This window comes from Dreissena polymorpha, chromosome 16 (genome assembly GCF_020536995.1).
Source record: "Dreissena polymorpha isolate Duluth1 chromosome 16, UMN_Dpol_1.0, whole genome shotgun sequence".
NCBI classification, from domain to species: Eukaryota; Metazoa; Mollusca; class Bivalvia; order Myida; family Dreissenidae; genus Dreissena; species Dreissena polymorpha.
Window position 1 is genome coordinate 21,404,929 of NC_068370.1, and position 22,924 is coordinate 21,427,852.

General features: G+C 36.6%; 1 protein-coding gene across 2 annotated transcripts in view; it reads right to left on the bottom strand.

Annotated features, from left to right (window-relative positions):
• Positions 1–2,235: 2,235 nt before the first annotated feature.
• The window catches only part of LOC127862179 (peptidylprolyl isomerase domain and WD repeat-containing protein 1-like), a 36,642-nt gene continuing 15,953 nt past the window's right edge, over positions 2,236–22,924 (bottom strand). The window contains exons 5-17 of one of the 2 annotated variants that reach the window (XM_052401183.1): positions 19,348–19,435; positions 17,327–17,432; positions 14,972–15,115; positions 14,382–14,456; positions 13,730–13,795; positions 13,268–13,361; positions 12,282–12,335; positions 10,117–10,360; positions 9,638–9,704; positions 7,371–7,453; positions 6,248–6,360; positions 4,473–4,624; positions 2,236–3,758 (exon numbers count right to left, since the gene is read on the bottom strand). In XM_052401183.1, the coding sequence (XP_052257143.1) occupies positions 3,615–3,758; positions 4,473–4,624; positions 6,248–6,360; positions 7,371–7,453; positions 9,638–9,704; positions 10,117–10,360; positions 12,282–12,335; positions 13,268–13,361; positions 13,730–13,795; positions 14,382–14,456; positions 14,972–15,115; positions 17,327–17,432; positions 19,348–19,435 (1,430 nt within the window). In that variant the 3' untranslated portion in view covers positions 2,236–3,614. Of the gene's footprint in view, positions 3,759–4,472; positions 4,625–6,247; positions 6,361–7,370; positions 7,454–9,637; positions 9,705–10,116; positions 10,361–12,281; positions 12,336–13,267; positions 13,362–13,729; positions 13,811–14,381; positions 14,457–14,971; positions 15,116–17,326; positions 17,433–19,347; positions 19,436–22,924 lie in introns of both variants that reach the window. The other variant, XM_052401182.1, reaches the window with a different exon arrangement.

A 22,924-nucleotide genomic window follows, 5' to 3' on the forward strand; every position in this document is an offset into this window, starting at 1 on the left:
GACGAGAGTGCGGTGACCAATGAGACCTTACAGTGCACTGGTAGCCATGTACACTGGTAGCCATGGTCAGATGCGTAATAAAGATGCCGAAATATAAAGTGGCCATGAAATAATACTTTAACAAAGAATAGCATTGCATTTTAATAAGCTGTAATTAAGAATCAAACAAGAGCTTTCTCCAAAGGATGAAATATGCCCCCGATAAACGCTTTGATAGAAGCATTTTTCGAAACCTAAACGCATTTTTTGAAACCTAAACGCGGATCCTAAGTTCAAGGTCAAGATCAAAGGGGTCAAAATTTGTGTGCGTATTGAAAGGCCTTGTTCATATACACATGCATACCAAATATGAATGCTACATCTGAAGCGACATAGAAGTTATGAGCATTTTTCGAAACCTAAACGCAAAGTGTGACGGACGGACAGACTGACAGTGCGATCACTATATGCCCTCCTTCGGAGGCATAAATATGTAGTTTCTATGTTGATGCTTCGATAAGTTATGTGTAATATGTATGCGAATGTGATCGTTGTGTATTTGTCTGAAGTGTAGGAGGTAGTCCAACTGTTTGCGATGAAAGTAAATTGCGTCTTTTCTTATTTCTATGCTATCATATTTATTTATATCACAAAGTTTAAATAATATTAATGTATTACTATGAAATATGCATCGCTCTTATAATATTTGTAACTTATTTATCTTGTCGCAGGCTAGGACGTTTCGAGACAACGGCTGTGAATATGAAGCGACAGCTGTCGGGCGCATGAACAGCGGGGATGTCTCGTGGTCTGCAGACATTTTATGCGACTGCATTAGTTAATCGATAGAAAGTTATTTATATGTGCATGGAAACAGCACTGCTTCTTGACTGGAAAAATTCGTTTGCAACATGAGTAGCAGCATTTTCTAGACTCTGTTACTATACGTTTTACATTTAGCAGTCGAATGGTTTGCGAAAACTGCCTGTTATGTACGAGTAACTATGGCATTATTGTAATACAGGAAGTTAATTGAGGTTTTCTTATTGAAATATAATCATAGTTGAATGTGTCGTGTGTTGCTAGGATCAGCATCACGTTCCAGTCAGCCCATAGAGTGTGCACTCAATACCTCACGTTCCAGTCAGCCCATAGAGTGTACACTCAATACCTCACGTTCCAGTCAACCCATTGAGTGTGAACTCAATACCTCACGTTCCAGTCAGCCCATAGAGTTTGCACTCAATACCTCACGTTCCAGTCAGCCCATAGTGTGCACTCACTACCTCACGTTCCAGTCAGTCCATAGAGTTTGCACTCAATACCTCACGTTCCAGTCAGCCCATAGAGTGTGCACTCAATACCTCACGTTCCAGTCAGCCCATAGAGTGTGCACTCAATACCTCACGTTCCAGTCCGCCCATAGAGTGTGCACTCAATACCTCACATTCCAGTCAGCCAATAGTGTGCAATCAATACCTCACGTTCCAGTTTGCCCATAGAGTGTGCGCTCAATACCTCACGTTCCAGTCAGCCCATAGAGTGTGCACTCAATACCTCACGTTCCAGTCAGCCCATAAAGTGTGCACTCAATACCTTACGTTCCAGTCAGCCCATAGAGTGTGCACTCAATACCTTACGTTCCAGTCAGCCCATAGAGTGTGCACTCAATACCTCACGTTCCAGTCAGCCCATAGTGTGCACTCAAAACCTCACGTTCCAGTCAGCCCATACAGTGTGCACTCAATGCCTCGCGTTCCAGTCAGCCCATAGAGTGTGCACTCAATACCTCACGTTCCAGTCAGCCCATAGTGTGCACTCAATACCTCACGTTCCAGTCAGCCCATAGAGTGTGCACTCAATATCCACGTTCCAGTCAGCCCATAGAGTGTGCACTCAATACCTCACGTTCCAGTCAGCCCATAGAGTGTGCACTCAATACCTCACGCTCCAGTCAGCCCATAGAGTGTGCACTCAATACCTCACGTTCCAGTTAGCCCATAGAGTTTGCACTCAATACCTCACGTTCCAGTCAGCCCATAGAATGTGCACTCAATACACATCGTTCTTTAAAGGCAACACAGTGTTGCAGTAATAATTATGTAATAGGAATGCTTTCTTTCAAATAAAAAGAAATAAATGACTCATGGTATCCATGTACAATTTAAAACTAACAAATCGTTTTTCAATTCATAAGGGAAGATACCCATTATTTTATGCGATACAAGCGACAAGACATCTTTGAAAACAAACATAAACGCTATAAAAATATTTTTATTTTAAAAGGTTATTATTATTACAAATGTACAGTGCATTTTAAAGTCCGACAAAATGTTCTCATTATTTCTAAGCAATTCGACATAAGCATTTAGACTGGTAAAACATTGAGCATTATTATGTTTAATTTTTCAAACAAAGGTTTATCATGGAGTTTCAAAGGCCTAGTTCAAAAAATGTAAGGCCCCATCCGACAGTCTTTCACAGAGTTCAGTAGTTTACCATGCAATGTCTTGTCTGGGATTTTTCGTCTCAGCTCACAGATTAATCGTGTAATTTTGGATTGAAAAGAACGTTTGAACAAAGCCTTTAAGACAAAAGGATGGATACAAAATTACATTATATGCAACAGTAAATATTCACATGAATCACATATGAGAATAACTACAACAGACCCTTTTCACATTCCAAATACCAATGTCTGAGAGAGTTGCCTACCTTGTTAAACATTACAATCTTCCGTAGATAGGTTCAATTAAATAAAAAAATGTTGTTTAATATATTGTTAGATATTTCACAGTTGAAGGAACTTTTTGGATTTTTTGTTTGCTAACATATATTATGATGTTTCCAATTGTTACTTTATAACATATTCTTATAATTCAAGAGGTCATGTCTTTATATATGATTATGATCTAAAAAAAATTAGACAAGGTTTTGAAGAAATACATCGACTGCAAATGTCACTAAAAGGAACTATTATAAATTGCATTGTTTTTCATAAGCAATACTTAATTGTTATAATGAAGCTTATCGTATTGTTTTATGTATAAGTAAATTGTACTGATCAAGAAGTACCGGTAATTACAGTGGTTATTTGTAGATAAAAACGTTAAATGACGCTACATTAATGCAGACAGTAATAACCACTATAATAACAGTCTGCAAATCTCAAGCTACATTTTGATTTCATAGATAAAGTATAGGGTTGTGATAATCACTAAAATGGTTCATGTGAAACTTGTTTATTAAAACAGTTGCATGTTTCTTCCCTAAATGAACAAATGCACAATTTCTCTACATATTTCAGTAAAACCTTTTCAAAGAATGACTGTTCACACTGTTCCACTCTCTGGATACCTGCTCATAGGTGGGGCACCCAGACAAACATGGCCTGCATTCTCATATAAAACAGACCGTTCTGAATGGAACCAACTCTTATCGTAATCTATTTCAGGAACACCCCAGTCCTTTGAATGCTAAAAAGGCTTACAATTTGTTCCTGAATATTTTTTAAAGAAGACTGATAAGTCCCTATGGCTCTTAATGGAAGATTTATTCCCTAACACAGCCAAATAATGTCCATCTTTTATAAGCTGTAAACTTCTATAGAAAAAATACAGGTGTTCACATAGAGATCACTTGATGGTGATGTTGATGATTTTGATGTCGTCATGAGGCTTGTCAGTTTTGGGGTTGGTTTTCACGTTACATATAGCCTGCACCATCTCCATGCCTCGATTGACCCGTCCAAACACAGTGTGCTTGTTGTCCAACCAGGGCTGAAAGAGAACAGTAAAAACTATTGTGGTTTTGCTTGTTTTGAATGTACAACAATATTGCCTAGACCCTAGTTTGCTCACTTGAGACTCAAAGAAATATTGTAATTTTTCTATTTTAGACTAAAGCAGATACAGTATACGTAAAATTTGTATTAAGAATAGGCAATAAATGTGAGTGTTCATTAGGTAAGTCTTGATGGTAGACAACATACAAAAGTTGATCACAAAAGCCCACCATGAATATTTTGGTCTCAAGTGAGATAAAAAATGGAATTTAAATATGACATTCTTACCGTCCTTTCAATGAATTGAAACATTAGTAATCACATGGATCTTTGCTTTAATGTATCACAAAATGCCATAACTGCTTTTAAGAATCGAGTATACCGGTAATTGACAGCTAAGTTTTAGAATAAGGCAGGTATAGGTAAACTGTTAGAAATGATAAATGTATAAAATCATGAATTACGCAATTTTGATGTCAGTAAGGCAAACATTTGACCTAGTGAGCGAATTGAATTCATGTGACCCAGATTTAAACTTGGCCTAGATAAGGTCAAGATAAACATTCTGACCAAATTTCATCAAGTTTGGATGTAGATTGGCGCCAAGTTTAATGTTGATGAGCTTAATGCAAGATGCTGGACAAAGACTTACCACAATAGATCACCATGACTGTGAGCTAAAATGTATAGCCCAGTTAGTTGTTCTTACCGTGGGAACGACTGTTATAAAGAACTGGGAGCCGTTGGTGTTTGGTCCTGCATTGGCCATGCTGAGGGTGTAGGGGCGGTCGTGTCGCAGGTTGGCATGAAACTCATCCTCAAACTCACCACCCCAGATAGACTCCCCTCCTGTACCGTTGCCTGTGTGAATAGCAGGGTACAAGGTACATTGTACAGGGACACATAGGCAATATTAAGCCATGTAAACAAGATGTACCTAATCATACAGCAAATGTTGAAAGCTATGGCTGATAGCACAACAAAGGTCAATAGATCAAACAGGTCTTGTTTATATTTCTGACAACATTTTATAAGCCATTTAGGATTTTATAACTGATATTTCATTTACAATAATTTAAAATCAAGAAACATGGCAATGTCATAAAACTTGTTTTCAGTGTTATACTAATACATTTATTAAGAGACCAATCTCAAGCTAGGTCTGCATGTAAGCTACAGACACACAATTTCTGAACAATTCAGCCATCAAAACTAATGTTAATGAGAGAAAACCATTCTTCTTTTTTCTAAAAGCCTTGACATCGACCAGAATGGTCCTAAATGCAATACCAAGCCATGTCTGCGTGTAAGCTGCCTAAACACAAAAATGTCAGTGCAAAAGCAACATCCTGAGTCAAGTTATTGACAGGAAACTGTTTTTTCAAATTTTATTAAGACTGACCTTGACCTTGACCAAACTAGCCAGCCAGGTCTTATGCAAGCATAATATATACCCAAGTTTCATCAAGATTGGTCACTGCAAACTTAACATATTGACACAATTACAACCAGTTTGCTGCTTTTCTACTTTACCTTACAGTGGCCTTGACTCAACTGGCCCTTAATGCAATCCAAACGTCAATCTGCCTGCAAACTACCTATATACACACTTTCATTTAAATAAACCCTTCCAAGCAAATGTCTTTGAGCAGAAAGAATTTGTCTATTTTAAGTAACAAACAAGATGTGTTTGTGAATTACTATGTCCCCCCATATCTTTGACCTTGAAGGATGACCTTGAGCTCTTACCACTCAAAATGTGCAGCTCCATGAGATACACATGCATGCCAAAAATCAAGTTGCTATCTTCAATATTGCAAAAGTTATGACCAAGGTTAAAGTTTGACGCAAACAAACCACCAAACAGACAGGGCAAAAACAATATGTTCCCCGGAATAGACTGGGGGTCATAAAAAACAATCCCAAGCTAGGTCTCCACACAAGCTTGCTATGGCCAAAGTCTATAATTATTGGCCAATGCAAGTTATTGAAAGCAAACTACCTAACTCATGCCCCCACCAATCTTATAACTAGGATTTTCAACTATGGTGGCTTGGTGGGTATGGCTTGGTGGGTATGGCTTGGTGGATTTGGCTTGGTGGATTTGGCTTAGTGTATATGGCTAAGTGTATATGGCTTAGTGTATATGGCCTAGTGGATATGGCTTGGTGGGTATGGCTTGGTGGGTATGGCTTGGTGGGTTTGGCTTGGTGGATTTGGCTTAGTGTATATGGCTAAGTGTATATGGCTCGGTGGATATGGCTAAGTGGATATGGCTTGGTGGATATGGCCTAGTGGATATGGCTTGGTGGGTATGGTGTCAACTTAGTGATCAGGAGGACCCAGATTCGATCCCTGCCATGGGATTGTTCACAAGTTCTACTCTTACTATGAAGAATGTCTATTGAATCGCACTATAATTCATATGTTTAAAGCAATTTATTGTAGAATAAGTAAACACAAGGCACTGATCAAGTGTCCCACCTAGTGGGTCTCCAGTCTGTATCATGAAGCCCTTAATGACGCGGTGTATGATGTGCCCGTTGTAGTAGCCAGCCCGACTGTGCACACAGAAGTTCTCCACTGTCTTGGGGCACCTGCACACATACAAGGACAGGTCAGATGCAATATGGCCACAAAGAACACATGTTTTAACACAAAAACGAATCTACCAAGCGAAAATACACAAGCTTTAAAGTTTAAAGTTACGATGGTTTCCACTGTATTCTGTCTTTGTCAGATCTTAAATCATTTGTTGTTGTTTACCAAACAGTGTCTTTAAAATGCCAATGGAAACATGTTGAGTGCTTTGTCAAGAACGGTAATTGAGCTATTGTGACATGTTGTGTTCAAACTGACTGATACATGCAGAAGTAGCAGTTATTTTTTATTATAAAATGCCCTATTTGACCTTTGACCTCTTAGAGTCTTCACCTTTGAGCTTGAAAGTATGTTACTTTATAATAAATAACTGAGCAGAAGAAATCACAATCAAAATTCGGGAAAAAATAATTATTCTTAAAAGCAAAACACTGATTTTAATCAAATATGTGTCAGTATTAGACATGTAATTCTTGGGTGCATTGCTTTTCTACACAACAAACAAGACTTGTGTTTTATTTCATTCAAAAATAGATCTTGAACAATTTAATGTCATGTAAGCAATGTATTTGAGGGAATGATGCTGAATGCCAATGTAGGTCGAATGTTTGTGTTGAAATACAAAGTAGTCTGGCTACTAGCCTGATATGGGAACAGAAAAGGCCAGAAGCGAATAGGGTGTGTATTGGTGACGGAAAATCTATAGGTATGGTGAATGTGTGAAAAGTAAAATGCTTTTCACTTACATGTTTTCACAAAAGCTCCTGATGCAACTCTAAACTGAATCTGTACTTAGTTTGAAACATTTAGCTCAACAATGTAGAGGGAGTTCAGAATGTTTCCCTTCCTGAAAACGTGTCTTAATTTTGTATCAGTTTTTTAATTTGAAATATTTATTTTTGTTGAATAAATACTTAAATACCAAACATCTAAATAATCAAAATTAGTTGAACAATTTTAGCTACAGAATTGTTCATATCGATATTCATATCAATTGATAACCTACTCTTTAGGGAAAAGTTTGCAGGTGATATCCCCCATGGTTGTGTGGATGATACAGTTCTCAGCCACTCTTGTGTAGCTTGTGTCCTGCAAATAATTAGAAAAAGCAATGTCACAACATATACGGTAAAATATGATGCGACTTCTTTAGTTTATTGCTACAAAATCCATAAATTTATGTTTTATGAAATTCTGCATATTATTTACTGACGTCATTGCACTGTGTCAAACGACAATCAATATGAGCTTGGATGTGAGAAAACTGGGCTTAATGCATGTGCGTAATGTCCCTGGATTCTGGCTAAGAAGAGACTTTCTTTAAACAAAAAAAACACACCAACAAGAGATGTGTTCTTCAGTAACACAATGCCCCCTACTGTGCCGCTTTGATTTATTTTTAATTTTTATTATAATTTGGTACAGATAATTATCTCCCTTTAAAACTTATTACTTCCCTTGGATTTGTTTTTTTTACCTTTGACCTTGAAGGATGACATTGACCTTGACCTTTCACCACTCAAAATGTGCAACTCCACGAGATACACATGCATGCCAAATATCAAGTTCAGGGGACAAAAATATTTATAAATTGCACTCGTCCTGCAGGACAAGTGCATTAAAATTTTCACTCGTCCTGCAAACACATGCACTTGTCCTTCAAATATGTGTGAAAGAAAGATTGCAAAGGACTGATATGACTAACAATGTTTCCTATATCACTGCTAAAATGCTGCTTACTTAGTTATTCATGCCAGCTGATCACAGAAGAAATGTTAACTTACTTTATTTATGAGGAACACAAAATAAATAAATAAAGACAAATTTGTTTTTTTCCTTTTTCTAATGCTTGCGTGCTTTCCATTTCGGATGGTTGAACATCGCTCCTGCCCCCTTTAAAGAACGCTCGTATGTCAGACATTTTTCAGATGAAATTCAGACTGGTTTAAAACTGTACTTCGCAGTAAAATAATTCTTTAAAAAAATCAATACTTACAGTGAATGAAGTCAGATGGTTCCCTGTCAACATGGACGCGCAAAGTTTACACCAAAAAGCCAATATTTACTCCGGGGACACAGTCTCGCATAACAACGCGCACCTGCTGTATGGAATTTACAATTACGGTTTCCGGTTCATTCGCGTTCTACTTTCGGAATAGATATGCTTTAAGAAATGATTTTATTTAATGAAAAAGAGTCTTACTGGTCAGAAAATACATATTTTCATATCAGTTTTTTTTCACTCGTCCTGTAGGACGAGAGCTTTAGGGAAATTCACTCGTCCTTTCAAGATTTCACTCGTCAATACGAGCGGACGAGTGGAATTTTTGTCCCCTGAAGTTGCTATCTTCAATATTGCAAAAGTTATGGCCAATGTTATTAAAGTTTTGGGACAGACAGACAGTGCAAATGCTATATGCCACCCTACCGGGGGCATAAAAAGCAGAAAGTGTCCTCTCTGATAAGCATATGTGGACTGCACAGGCTAATCTGGGATGACACTTTTAACACGTGCATTAAGCTCCGGTTTCCCATTATGAGACTCAAACTTTTCCCAATATGAGGCTAAAATAAACCTCAACATGAGACTCAAATGTACCTCAACATGAGGCTCAAATGTACCTCAACATGAGACTCAAATGTACCCAAATATGAGGCTCAAATGTACCTCAACATGAGGCTTAAATGTACCTCAACATGAGGCTCAAATGTACCTCAACATGAGGCTTAAATAAATGTACCTCAACATGAGACTCAAATGTACCTCAACATGAGGCTCAAATAAATGTACCTCAACATGAGACTCAAATGTACCTAAAATGAGACTCAAATGTACCTCAACATGAGACTCAAATGTACCTCAACATGAGGCTCAAATGTACCTAAGCATGAGACTCAACTGTACCTCAACATGAGACTCAAATGTACCTCAACATGAGGCTCAAATGTACCTCAACATGAGGCACAAATGTACTTCAACATGAGACTCAAATGTACCTCAACATGAGGCACAAATGTACTTCAACATGAGACTCAAATGTACCTCAACATGATGCTCAAATGTACCTCAACATGAGGCACAAATGTACTTCAACATGAGACTCAAATGTACCTCAACATGAGACTCAAATGTACCTCAACATGAGGCACAAATGTACTTCAACATGAGACTCAAATGTACCTCAACATGAGACTCAAATGTACCTCAACATGAGGCTCAAATGTACCTCAACATGAGGCTCAAATGTACCTCAACATGAGGCTCAAATGTACCTGTGTCGCAGCAATCAGCTCTTCTTTGGATGGCTTCTCATTGAAAATGTCACGGTCAGCATCAGAACTGCAAATAATTACGGATTGTTATAAAAAATTCTTATTACATGAAAAAGAGATTAATGGGGAGAACACTTGCTATAATTGGATATGACATGGTAAGACAATACTTGAGCATCTTTAAGAAAAACATAAAAATAATTTGTCATTCATGAAAATATCTCTTTTGTTATAATTACAAAACATAACTGATTCCAGTAGTAGTTTTTCCCATGAAAATTTTTAAAGTAGGCAATTATGTCAGAAGTATAATGAAATCCTGACATTTGTCATGGTTGATGCTGGTACTCCGGAAGTCATAAAATCTTACATTTATAAATAAGAAATTCAGTACGAAATTTCGTGAAATTCTACATTTTAATGTTGTTTTTGTAACATGTAACAAGTATAAAACAGATTAAACAAGATGCATCAATTACCTCCCTTTGTTGAAAGGTTCCCGCCTAGAAAACAGGTAGAATCTGTTTTTTTTGTATGCAGTACTGAACAGTATGGGGTCCATGTTCTGCTGGTGCAGCAGTGGGTTGTCCGAGGCTGCCGTGGTCACATCAGTGGCCGCCCGGGGCTTCTTGCCCGAGCCTTGGAACAGAGCGATGTGCAGGAACCTAGGATTCTCTGGCCTCCCCAGGATCTTCACGCACCGGTTGGTGTGTAGGTTCACAACTGGGGGTAGGGAGAGTGTATTAAAGGTATTATATAGAGTTGTGTTAGCAGTATTTTAATCCTCATTATGTATTTACATCAGTTTTTTGGGGCCTAAAAGTAGGCAGCATATTTAAGTTTTTACAGTTACTTCTAAAAACTTGAATTCTTAATGTCCTGGTCCAAGGTGCTCACAACTTTAAAGGCAAAAGTCTGTTACCTCTATACATCAATGACATTTCTATCACAAGGAAAACGTTAATCAAAGTAGGGAAAATTATTTATACATAACTATTTGGTAACAATAAACATATAAGTTTCAAGTTTTACCATTTCATTTGCAAACAATTCTTTGATACAAAACTTTATTGGTTTTAGGTTAACTGGCTGTTAACATTTTCCGCAAATTAGCCCTAGTCTCTGATCATGGACAATTTGACGGTGTAATGTCCTGACCATTTCAAAATATGAATCAAGTATATTTTCACTATTGGTTAATGCAAGCACTTCTTCCTTCAAAGAAATAGGTAGATATTGAGAAAATCACTTAAAGCCTTGTTCTGGAACTTCACTGACCGCAAACATTATCAAATGTCAATAGCTGCTTTTTAAGATCCTGTAACAACTACTAACAGCTTGTCACAACAGTGACCATGAACACTATGACCACGTATTATTGAAAAGCTTTGAAAAAGAAAATTGTACCCTGGGGTTTCGCCCGTTTGACCAAACCGAATTATTCAATTTAGTTTGTTTAGAACCAAAATACATAGTAACATACTTAAAATTAAACCTTCGGCGCTAAGGTTTCAAAGGATTTTTTATTCTTAAAGTATTTTGTCTACATGAACTATTTGAGCCCCTGAGTATGGCAAGTTTTTTCCGCTGTGTTATGATTTGATAAACTGTGATAGGGGGCCAATATGCAATCTAACATAACAAATACGAACAACTGGAGCTTGTAGTTTTTGACAAATGTACTAATAAAAGCTATAGTAAAACTAATAATGTTACAGGGATTCTAAGTAGCAAAAGGGAAAAAAATTATTTATAGTATTATAGTTTTAACCTACGCTGATAAAAAAAGTAGTTTGTGGCTTGAACCCATGTCAATACTAAATTGCCTATGCAGTGAGAAGAATAGTTTTAACTGTCATTAAGTCAAATGAAGTTAAATGAAATGATAATGTCAGCAAAATCAACAATTGTGTAAAAAACACACACCAGAGATCAGTGTACATTACATACTTTTAAAGAAATCAAGAGCTGTGTTTGTGAAACACAATGCCCCCTACTGCGCTGTTTTGAAGCCATATATTTTATTTTTGACCTTGACGGATGACCTTGACCTTTCACCACTAAAAATGTGCAGCTCCATGAGATACACATGCATGCCAAATATCAAGTTGCTATCATCAATATTGCAAAAGTTATGAAGAAGGTTAAAGTTTTGGGACAGACACACATACAATGACAGACAGCCACATACAATGATAGACAGACAGAAAGACAGGCCAAAAATTATATACCACTGATCATGCGATCCGGGGCATAAAAAGGAAAATTTTATTTATACATGTATGTTTAACCAAAGCTGATAAAAAAGCAGTTTGCTGCTTGGGCCCATTTTCTTACTGAATCGCTAATGCGGTGAAAATAATAGTTTTAACTGCCATTAACCTAAATGAAGTGAAATTAAATGATAATGTCAGCAAAACCCACCATGGTGAAAAAAACACACACACCATAGATCAGTGTACATTACCTACTTTAAAACAGAAAAACATGATGCTATAGGCATATTTTTATCTTTCAAATTATTTGTATTGTCAAAGTTAAAATCCAGTATTTATCAAGTTAATTCATTCACAATCTTTTTCCTGTTTAACTGACCAATGAGAAGCCTGACTTCACCTACAACATGCATGTATAGTTGGCAAACCTTTCACTCCTAGCATCGTCCCATACAGCAGGTAGTAGCCCGTCTCATCAAATACTGAAACAAACATAGAGCAACCCAATACCAACACTAAGTCAAGACTAACCAGCATACAGAGGGGGTATTCACTTTATAGTCAAGATGGCGACGTCAATGCCAAGACAGTTTTTTTTCCCCTTTTATACCCTTTTTTAATGATGCTCACTTTCCAGCCATATAAGTAAAAGGGTGATTAGCATTTATTTCGTATTAAAATTTTCTTTATATCTCAACTTTACTCCCTGTGAATTTTCTTAGTGGATCTGTAATCCCGCTAAGAAATTTCGCAGCGAGTAAAGTCCATATATATAGCGAATATTAATACGAAATAAATCAAGTAACTTTTATGCTGATATTGCTGGAAAAATTAATACAAGTAATAATAGGTACAAAACGGCGGAAAAAAACAACCTGCCTCTGCATGTACATTGCCATGTTGACTATCATGTGATTACTCCCTGTGGGACATACTTATTTGTATGATCCTTAGAAATTTGTATATATTGTGCAGAAACCAATTTCATGATACAAGTTTCTATGACCTGTTCTTTGAACTGGTGGATTCAATATAACTGGCCTCTTACTTTCCACCCAAACTATAAAATGGTTTGATAACACCCATTCTTATAATGATGGCTTTAGATTGATCTGGGATATATCTGGCATAGTTCTTTAACAAAAAGGGGTGCTTTTAATTGATAACAGTTGAACTATTCTTCATTTTAAGGAATTTTTCACATGAAGATGATAAATATTAATAGTTTTATGTTTATATATTGTAGAGTAATCACAGGCAAAATAACTTTTTTCATTCACTAGTTGTATTGTTTGAATGCCTAGTTATCAGGTTAAAGTGGACGCTAAACATAGAATAAAATGTGTCTGGACTAATATACGGTATACTATATCAGCTGGTAATTAAATGAAAAACAAAACTGTGTGCAACCTACATATGTTTGAAAGCTTAAATGAATCCGAGTTCTCAAGATCTTTCTCCACCGCCAGCCGTCGACCAAACTCCATGTTGGGAACTTGCTGCTTCATCTAAACAACACAGACCATGCATAGCCAGAGGCCATATCATATCATAGAAAATAACACAACATAATGCTAAATTAGTCTTGTGTTAATGTATATTTTTACAATATTATCAATTCTTATTTATTGCATGTAAAAAACACATCAATATGTGTTATTTACAAGGTTTTAAAAAGCTTCCAAGTGCATTCATCTATCTCAAAAGTATACAATTATTTTATTAAAGTCTGTGGCTGAGGCATAAAGCTTTTTGTGTTATCATTAATGGTTTGTATTTATTGTATTAAGTAAAATCAACAACAAAATTTCCTTCAGCATATTTTGAATAAAATAATCATTTGATGGGTTCCAATTAAATACGAGTTATTATAAACCTGTTGAAGGTCAATGACATCCTGAAGGGTTTCATCCAGCATCTTCACCAGCCTGCCAGTGTGCACCTTAAATATTCTCACCTGCATGGGGAGGGATAACGAGGTACATATTGTCCAAGATTAACTGAGGAACTCATTCAATAAGTTCAGCCAACTGAATATCAGACTTCACAAAGCCATCAGATGTCTAGGGAAAAACTTGTACAGTCACACTTTTTTTAATGTCCATTCTACAGTTATGTTGCATATTTATATGATTGGTGCATGAGATCTCATGTGCAAAGGAAATGTATTACAGATGGAAAGACAGCAGGAAGGACCTACATCAAGTAGGACAGAAACAATAATCAGTAAAACTTTGTTTCAGATGGTGAGACCCATATAAAGTCAATACCATAAAAATTAAGAATTCAGCTTGATAGACTTACGGGCGTCACCCCTTATTATATATGCTCACCCTATTTTTGGTTAGATTAAAGCGTTTCTTTGTCAAATAATTGTGTTCAGGTCAGCAAGTTTTTTTTGTTTCTGAAAATGATTCTCAGCATTCCATATGCATTAATAGAATAAAGTATGATGGAAAGTAACATACATTTTTCTTGGTATTTTACCATAAAATTTGATAATGTATTGATAAAGTTATGAATCTTACCTTTCTGTCGTTTGAGACTGCAGCAAACTTTTTACCATCCGGTGAGAAGCACAAGTCTGTGGGGTAACACTTGCACTGAATGTATGGATTAAATATCATAGACCATAAATACCATATATTATGATACTTTTTACAATAATTTGGAATATTTTCAAACTGCAGAGACTGTTTAATTTGATTGTTACTTTTCCTTAAATACAAACAAAGTTATCAAGTGAAATGTTCACAAAACTGTTTTTGGGGTGGACTTTTGATAAAAGATGAGGTTAATTTTTTTATTCCACCTGATCAAGTTGTGTTTAGAAAGCAAATGACCTGGGCTGCACCAGAGAAGGATGCTAAAATTGATCTTCAACCAAACTATACCTAATAAGAAATCTTTAAATCATTCGTACATACCAGACACTTCTAACCCTTGACTACATTGGGCACACAAGAAATATCCAAAATGTACAAAAGTGTAGGCGTGTAATATATAACTCATCCACTCCCTATGGCCACTGAGGGCAGACATAAAGAAAAGGGGGACGTATTGTATCTGCTCGTGGTTAGTGACTTCTAACAGATTTTTACCACACTGTCAAGGTTACCTTCATGAATTCAAAGAGGTCTGTGTCTGTCTTGTACTGGAAGTTGAGCCCCTTGGGAAACTTGTAGTCGCCCCTGGGTCCTGTCCACATCTCCAACATGCCTCCCACATCACACGAAATCACCAGGTCGCAGGCAGGGTTGTACTGTACATGTAGACAACAGGCATAGTCAATGACAGAAACAACAAGCAAATTCGTTGAATTGATATTCCCCGCCTGACACAAAAGTGTTATATTTGACACTAAAAAAAGCATTTTTTTGAAGATACAAAGGGCCATAACTCTGTTATTATCAGATGGTGTACAATGCCATTTGGCGTGCATCATCCTATTATCCATATATATACTCATACCAAGTTTCAATAAAATCCGCCAAAGCACTTCCAAGATATGGCTCCGGACACAAAAGTGCCTATAGTAAAAAGCATTTTTTCAAGATACAAAGGGCCATAACTCTGTTTTTAATGGATGGTGTACAATGCCATTTGGCGTGCATCATACTCTTATGCATATATAAACTCATACCAAGTTTCAATGAAATCCGCCAAAGCACTTCCAAGATATGGCTCCGGACACAAAAGTGCCTATAGTAAAAAGCATTTTTTCAAGATACAAAGGGCCATAACTCTGTTTTTAACAGATGGTGTACAATGCCATTTGGCGTGCATCATACTCTTATGCATATATATACTCATACCAAGTTTCAATGAAATCTGCAAAACCACTTCCAAGGTATGGCTCCGGAAACAAAAGTGCCTATAGTAAAAAGCATTTTTTCAAGATACAAAGGGCCATAACTCTGTTTTTAACAGAAGTGTACAATGCCATTTGGCGTGCATCATCCTCTTATGCATATATATACTCATACCAAGTTTCAATGAAATCCGCCAAAGCACTTCCAAGATATGGCTCCGGACACAAAAGTGCCTATAGTAAAAAGCATTTTTTCAAGAAACAAAGGGCCATAACTCTGTTTTTAACAGATGGTGTACAATGCCATTTGGCGCGCATCATCCTCTTATGCAAATATATACTCATACGAAGTTTCAATGAAATCCGCCAAAGCACTTCCAAGATATGGCTCCGGACACAAAAGTGCCGGACGGACGGATGGAAGGACGGACGGACAACGCCAAAACAATGTCCCTCCGCCTCTGGCAGGGGATAATAAATACCACGAGATCACCAGGTCACAGGCCGGGTTGAACTGTAGATGTTGGCAACAGGCATAGTCAAGGACAGAAACAAGACATATCAAGAGAACAACCAATTACATCAATAAAACAAAACAAGGGACAAAATTGTCACAAACCAGGTTTTCATTGTGAAAAAAAATCTGATAAAGGGAGACAACTCAAACTGAACTTTTTAAATGAACAAACAAAATTAACCCCCTTTGTAAGTTTGTTTTAAAATAAATCTATTTTTAGTCAGGGCGACCTTGACATTGGAGATATTGACGTGATTCTTACGTGCGACACACTGTCCCATGATGGTGAACAAATGTGCCAAATGATTTTAAAATCTCATAATGAATGACATAATTATAGCCCAGACAAGCTCATTTATGGCTTTTTTTACCTTTGAACTCAAAGTGTGACCTTGACCTTGGAGATATTGACGTAATTTTTTCGCGCGACACACCGTCTAATGATGGTTAACAAATGTGCCAAATGATTTTAAAATCTCACAATGAACGACAAAGTTATGGCCCGGACAAGCTTGTTCCGCCCGCCCGCCAGCCAGCCCGCCCGCATTCGCCAATCTAATAACCAGTTTTTTCCTTCGGAAAACCTGGTTAAAAACAATGCTGTACAACTTTACTTATTTTATTAAAATATATGTTTCATGTAAATCAAGCAGAAATTCATTTTAAACAAAATAATTTTTTTTAAACAAGACTATTGCCAAGCAATTTATGTCCCCTACCGGCTCCACCATTGTCAGATTTTTTTTTTTTTTTTATTATTTTTTGTTGTTGCCATAGCAACCAGAATTTTTGACGTATGAACAAAGTGAAATGACGTGCATAATGTCCATGTTGCTATCTATCCATGTTTCAGGTTTCATGAAAAAATATGAAGAACTTTTCAAGTTATCGCAGGATCCAGAAAAGTGTGACAGACAGAGTGACAGACTGACTGACAAACGGAGCGCAAACCATAAGTCCCCTCCGGTGAAACCGGTAGGGGACAATAATCATTTAAAGGTTTACCATTTATCATCATCATTTTTCCTAAAAATTCTTACATTTTTTTGGCATTAATTTAGAACATTGGTTGCTTTATAGCTAAATTGCTATAATGTTGGTTTCTAGAGACAACAGTAGCTATTGAATTACAGCGGAGGCAGCACCTTTATGACTGTGACAGGTTTGTAGTGCAGTTTGTCTATCACATGGATCGGGGTGTTCTGTCCACGGCCGTCATACACATAGATCTTGGGAGAGTCCTTCTCGGAGCTGAAATTGGGCAAAATACAAGACATCTAATGTCGACATGGCTAGTTCAGACCTATAGTTCTTAAGTATGATGTTTGGAGCAGTCAGAAAAACATGTAAGAAAATTCTTAAAGGCCTAGTTTATTAAACCTTCTTCCACACCAATCTGAAAGTGTTTGTCCTAATGTGTATAGGTGCTGTACTATGTTAACTCTTGTAGGCAGATTCTGCTGCGGAGAAACGTTGCACTTACATATAGCAAATTGCTCTGTCAGCTGAGACAAAAGATAGAAAACAAGAGGGCCTGAAAGGCCCAAGGTATCCCCCGCAACATATGCTTTGTTTGAGGATGGGTGCAAATTGGACGGATGAACATAATTATAGATGGACGGACGGAGGACAATAACACAAAACTAAGACAAAGGAAGGTTATATTCATACCAAGTTTCAAAGAAATCCGCCAAAGCGCTTCCAAGATATGGCTCCGGACACAAAAATGCCTATAGTAAAAAGCATTTTTTCAAGATACAAAGGGCCATAAGTCTGTTTTTAACAGATGGTGTACAATGCCATTTGGCGTGCATCATCCTCTTATGCATATATATACTCATACCAAGTTTAAATGAAATCCGCCAAAGCACTTCCAAGATATGGCTCCGGACACAAAAGTGCCTATAGTAAAAAGCATTTTTTCAAGATACAAAGGGCCATAAGTCTGTTTTTAACAGATGGTGTACAATGCCATTTGGCGTGCATCATCCTCTTATGCATATATATACTCATACCAAGTTTCAATGAAATCCGCCAAAGAACTTCCAAGATATGGCTCCGGACACTAAAAAGCATTTTTTCAAGATACAAAGGGCCATAAGTCTGTTTTTAACAGATGGTGTACAATGCCATTTGGCGTGCATCATCCTCTTATGCATATATATACTGATACCAAGTTTAAACAAGGGACAAAATTGTCACAAAACCAGGTTTTCATTGTGAAAAAAAATCTGATAAAGGGAGAAAACTCAAACTGAACTTTTGAAAGAAAAAACAAAATTAACCCCCTTTGTAAGTTTGTTTTTAAAAAAAATCTATTTTTAGTCGTGGTGACCTTGACATTGGAGATATTGACGTGATTCTTTCGTGCGACACACCGCCCCATGATGGTGAACAAATGTGCCAAATGATTTTAAAATCTCACAATGAATGACAAAGTTATGGCCAGGACAAGCTCATTTATGGCCATTTTTGACCTTTGAACTCAAAGTGTGACCTTGACCTTGGAGATATCGACGTAATCATTTCGCGCGACACACCGTCCAATGATGGTGAACAAATGTGCCAAATGATTTTAAAATCTGACAATGAACGACATAGTTATGGCCCGGACAAGCTTGTTCCGCCCGCCCGCCAGCCAGCCCGCCCGCATTCGCCAATCTAATAACCAGTTTTTTCCTTGGGAAAACCTGGTTAATGAAATCCACCGAAGAACTTCCAAGATATGGCTCCGGACACAAAAGTGCCGGACGGACAGCCGGACGGACGGACGGACAACGCCAAAACAATATCCCTCCGCCTCTGGCAGGGGATAATAATGCTAAGAGATGTTATAGTTCACCAATACATTAAAAGCTATTCCTTAAATTATGCCTCTAACCTAACCCTACATGTCTTTCAATTTGTTATTCCATGAACATGAATACAATGTTCATCTCTTATTTTGGACTACATAAAACAAAAAGTAGTCAACTTTGTCAAGTAAGGGATACCCGAAGTGTAAAAACAATTTTAAACTAGATCAATCCCTATAACATCTTCAACAACAGCATACATAATCACAATTATCAATACACAATTATACATACAGGTATACAATAATCATAAAAATCTTGACCAAATCACTTACATGGTCAATGCAAGAATTGTCTCCAAACTGACTTACATTGCCAGTGCAGGGATTGCATCCCCTGAGTTATACAGCCACCCACAACATCCTGGGCTGAATCCCAGCTGATACATGTTGATCATGTCTGCAAGGAACAATAATATACACAATAATACCTCAAGTAAGTTATCCATCTGCCTACAAAAATATGTAATAGCACAGAATATGTTGAATTGAAGAAAATTATTGTTCTAAACTATAATAAGCGCTATAAACAGTTCTTACTATGTTCAATGCAATTTTCAATTTCATCAAACAATCAAATATCTTAAAACACATTCATTGACTACACCTGTTAAACTAATTAAAGGGCAAAATAAAGTGTGAGACAAAACAAGATTGTGCTAGTTGAACCATGTGTCACTTGCAAAAATGTGTTTGTGGTAGAAAAAGTTCCAGCCCTGCATGTTGATTTGGATAACCTGCAAAATATGTTGCCATTTCTAATTAGAAGGCACCACAATTTTGTTTCTTATAATAAAGCCCATATCTAACAAAATTGTTCACAGTAAAAACTATACCATGCACAACCTGTGCATAAAGGTTCGTCAGTTGTGAAGTTTGAGCAAAAACTACCAAGCAGTAAGAAAGATTAGTCAACAAAATGTTGGATCTGACTACAAGCAGACAGACATAGCCTCTCACTCTTTGTGGCATAAATACAATATGTTAATAATGATACTTCATATTTAACAATTATAAACAGGGCTTAACACTAACTTTTTTTACCTACTCACCCAAAGGATCACCAGCTTTCAGAAATTACTGGTCCTCCAAGATTTCAAGTGGTCCGACAATTTCTCTGTTATTTTACCGAAATTTCAACTTACTTTCCGGACTACTCACAATCTATTGTGCATTTATAAAAAGAAAACTATACTATGTACTAAAATATCTCTTATCCTTTTCATATTTTCGGTGTACTTCAAGCTTCTCTTCATTAGTTTAAGGTTTTTTAGGCGTAGGTTCAACCACCCCCGGAATGAAATTCCACATCACGAAAACTTGTAATTTTGAAAATATGCACGTTTACTCTCCCGCAATATCAAAACATTATTACAAGGTGATAATGCGATTACCACAACTATTCCGCTCACCGTCAAAATTTTATACTTCTGACAATAGCACAGTATCCTTCTGACGAAAAGAAACATTGAGGACGTAGCAATATCAGGTAAGTGGGTGACAAAATGTTTTATTATAAGACGTTGCTAAATGATTGCCACTAGCGAAGATCTCCACCGAATTTCTGAACCAATATGTTGTCTATTAAAAAGTTGACAAGTCGTGAAATATTAAGCATGACTTAAAATAGTGTTTACAAAAAGTCGTGTCGCGCTCGACACCATTCGTACTTGTGAGAAAAATGTAAAAATGAGATGATTGCCGATGTGTCAGACCTGATGTAACATACTTAAATCATTGTATACATAAAAAGAACATGCCATACGAACCTATTTGTTTCAATATCTGTTAAAAGCCTAATTGTTTGGTGAAAACATGCATCACTTACATAAATATCAATGCACCGCGCAACACTGATTATAAACACCGTATTTATATTCCGTGTTACTGATATTCGTGGCACCGCTAAATTCTGCACATGGTTTTAAATGATAAGCTAGAACGAGCTATCGTGAGCTGAATTTATTTATGATAATCTTCCATTTATAAAAGTTACATGTCCCAGAATTGATATTGAAAATGATGGCATGCTTGCACCAAAAAAGGTTCACGGGGATCGATTGTCTTGCTTTCCAGTACGTGGAGGGCACATGTTTAAGTCTCATGTTTCAATTTATCTATTTTGTTGTGGTAAAATACAATCGTTATTGATAATTATTATTGATTGATTTCAGATTCATAATCAGTAAAAAAAGATGTCCAGCTATGATTATGAAAAGGTATAAGCAAATGTTGGTGTAAAACTAACCGAAGGAAATAATAAATCTAGTTATGTATAGAGTGTACAAAGTGATGTTGCATTGGTTAAACTTACTGAAATATGAATTTGGTGTTTGTGGCCAAAACCAAAGATATATACCAAAGATGCTCTCGCCTACTTATATCAGAAACAAAGGGGTTACAATTATAAAAAAAACCTTTTTTGAGACTGTCTGTAGAAGCTTGTGAGTGCATGTCTCCATAGATAAGACATTACAGCGCGGTCCGTTTTAACGAGATGTAAAGGGTTTGAATCATATATAGTTATTTCCGTCAAGTATTAAAAAAACAATTGAAAACCAAATATTTTCAAAGTACATTGTAATATTTAGCAACCGGAGGAAAAAGTCTCATTTTCTTGTTTTTTGTTTGTTTTTTCATATATTTGAACGTCTCTTCCTTCTGAAAGAAAACATATCAGAATAGCGGTGCCAGAAGATCATAAAGATGCGGTGCTTTTAAGGACATTGTTTAGCGGTGTTCATATTTCTATAATGTCAGTGTTGAGCGGTGCATACTTGCTAACACGTGTAAATGCAAAAATCACAGGTATATTCAATAAAGCATGCCATAATGTGTTGTATATTGATTCTTCTACCATAAGTTTAACAAAAAAATCTTTCATTTTCATTTAAAATGTTTAAAATCTGCAAAAAATACGATTTTTTGCGTCATGAAAGTCTCTTCTTTCCCGACATGCTCAAATTGTTTTCACTATTTTGAAGTTAATAGCGACTCAATTTTGATGCGGTAAACGGCAATTAGATGTAAAGTATATACTTCGTTCGGTGGAATATCTTTTTATTACCAACTTACCTTCCTTTCTCGTTTTTTCTATCATTTCTGTGCTCGCCAAAAAGTTTGCGGCCATGTTTATGACAGAAGGATACGGTGCTCTTGTCAGAAGTATACAATTTTGACAGTGAGCGGAAAAGTTGTGGTATTCGCCCTTTCACCGTGTATGAAGCGTCCTCCAGTGCAAATTTGCACGGTAAACAAAGTATATTCTGATGGTATTAAGATCAATAAAATGCTGATTATTGCTGCTTTTTCAAAATAATAAATACCATTTTGTTCATTTCTCGATCCGAACGATTAGAATTTTATGTTAATTTGTGTATCCATCACAGCGAAGTCTGGAGACTTTTCGGTAGACATTTGCGGATCGCAAATCGATTTTTTGATGCGACAACAGGTTTTTGTCATCTGGGCATGTAGAAAAATTGAAATTTCCAATATGATGCTATTTTTAACCCGGTCTCGAGTCGGCCCATAAAATAATTATTAAATTATCGGTTTATTATGAACATATAAAGTTATTTTATTGATGAAAACGGCTTTCCATCAGTATTTCACAATAAGCTGGCAGGATTCTTAGCTGGTCCGACGGATCAACCAAATTTCTAGTTTCACTGGTCCTCCCTATTTTTTACTGACCGCGGGTCAACGGACCACTGTTAGTGTCGAGCCCTGATAAATGATGTACAATTAACCACAAAGAGTGTAATCCTAGTAAGAATTTTGATATAAATAATATTTTGTTGTTCAAACTTCAGCATATTGTTAAGTTGACTTAGGTTTTAGGAAATAGAGCAATATAGCTTTTTATGACAGCAAGCATTCACAGTGC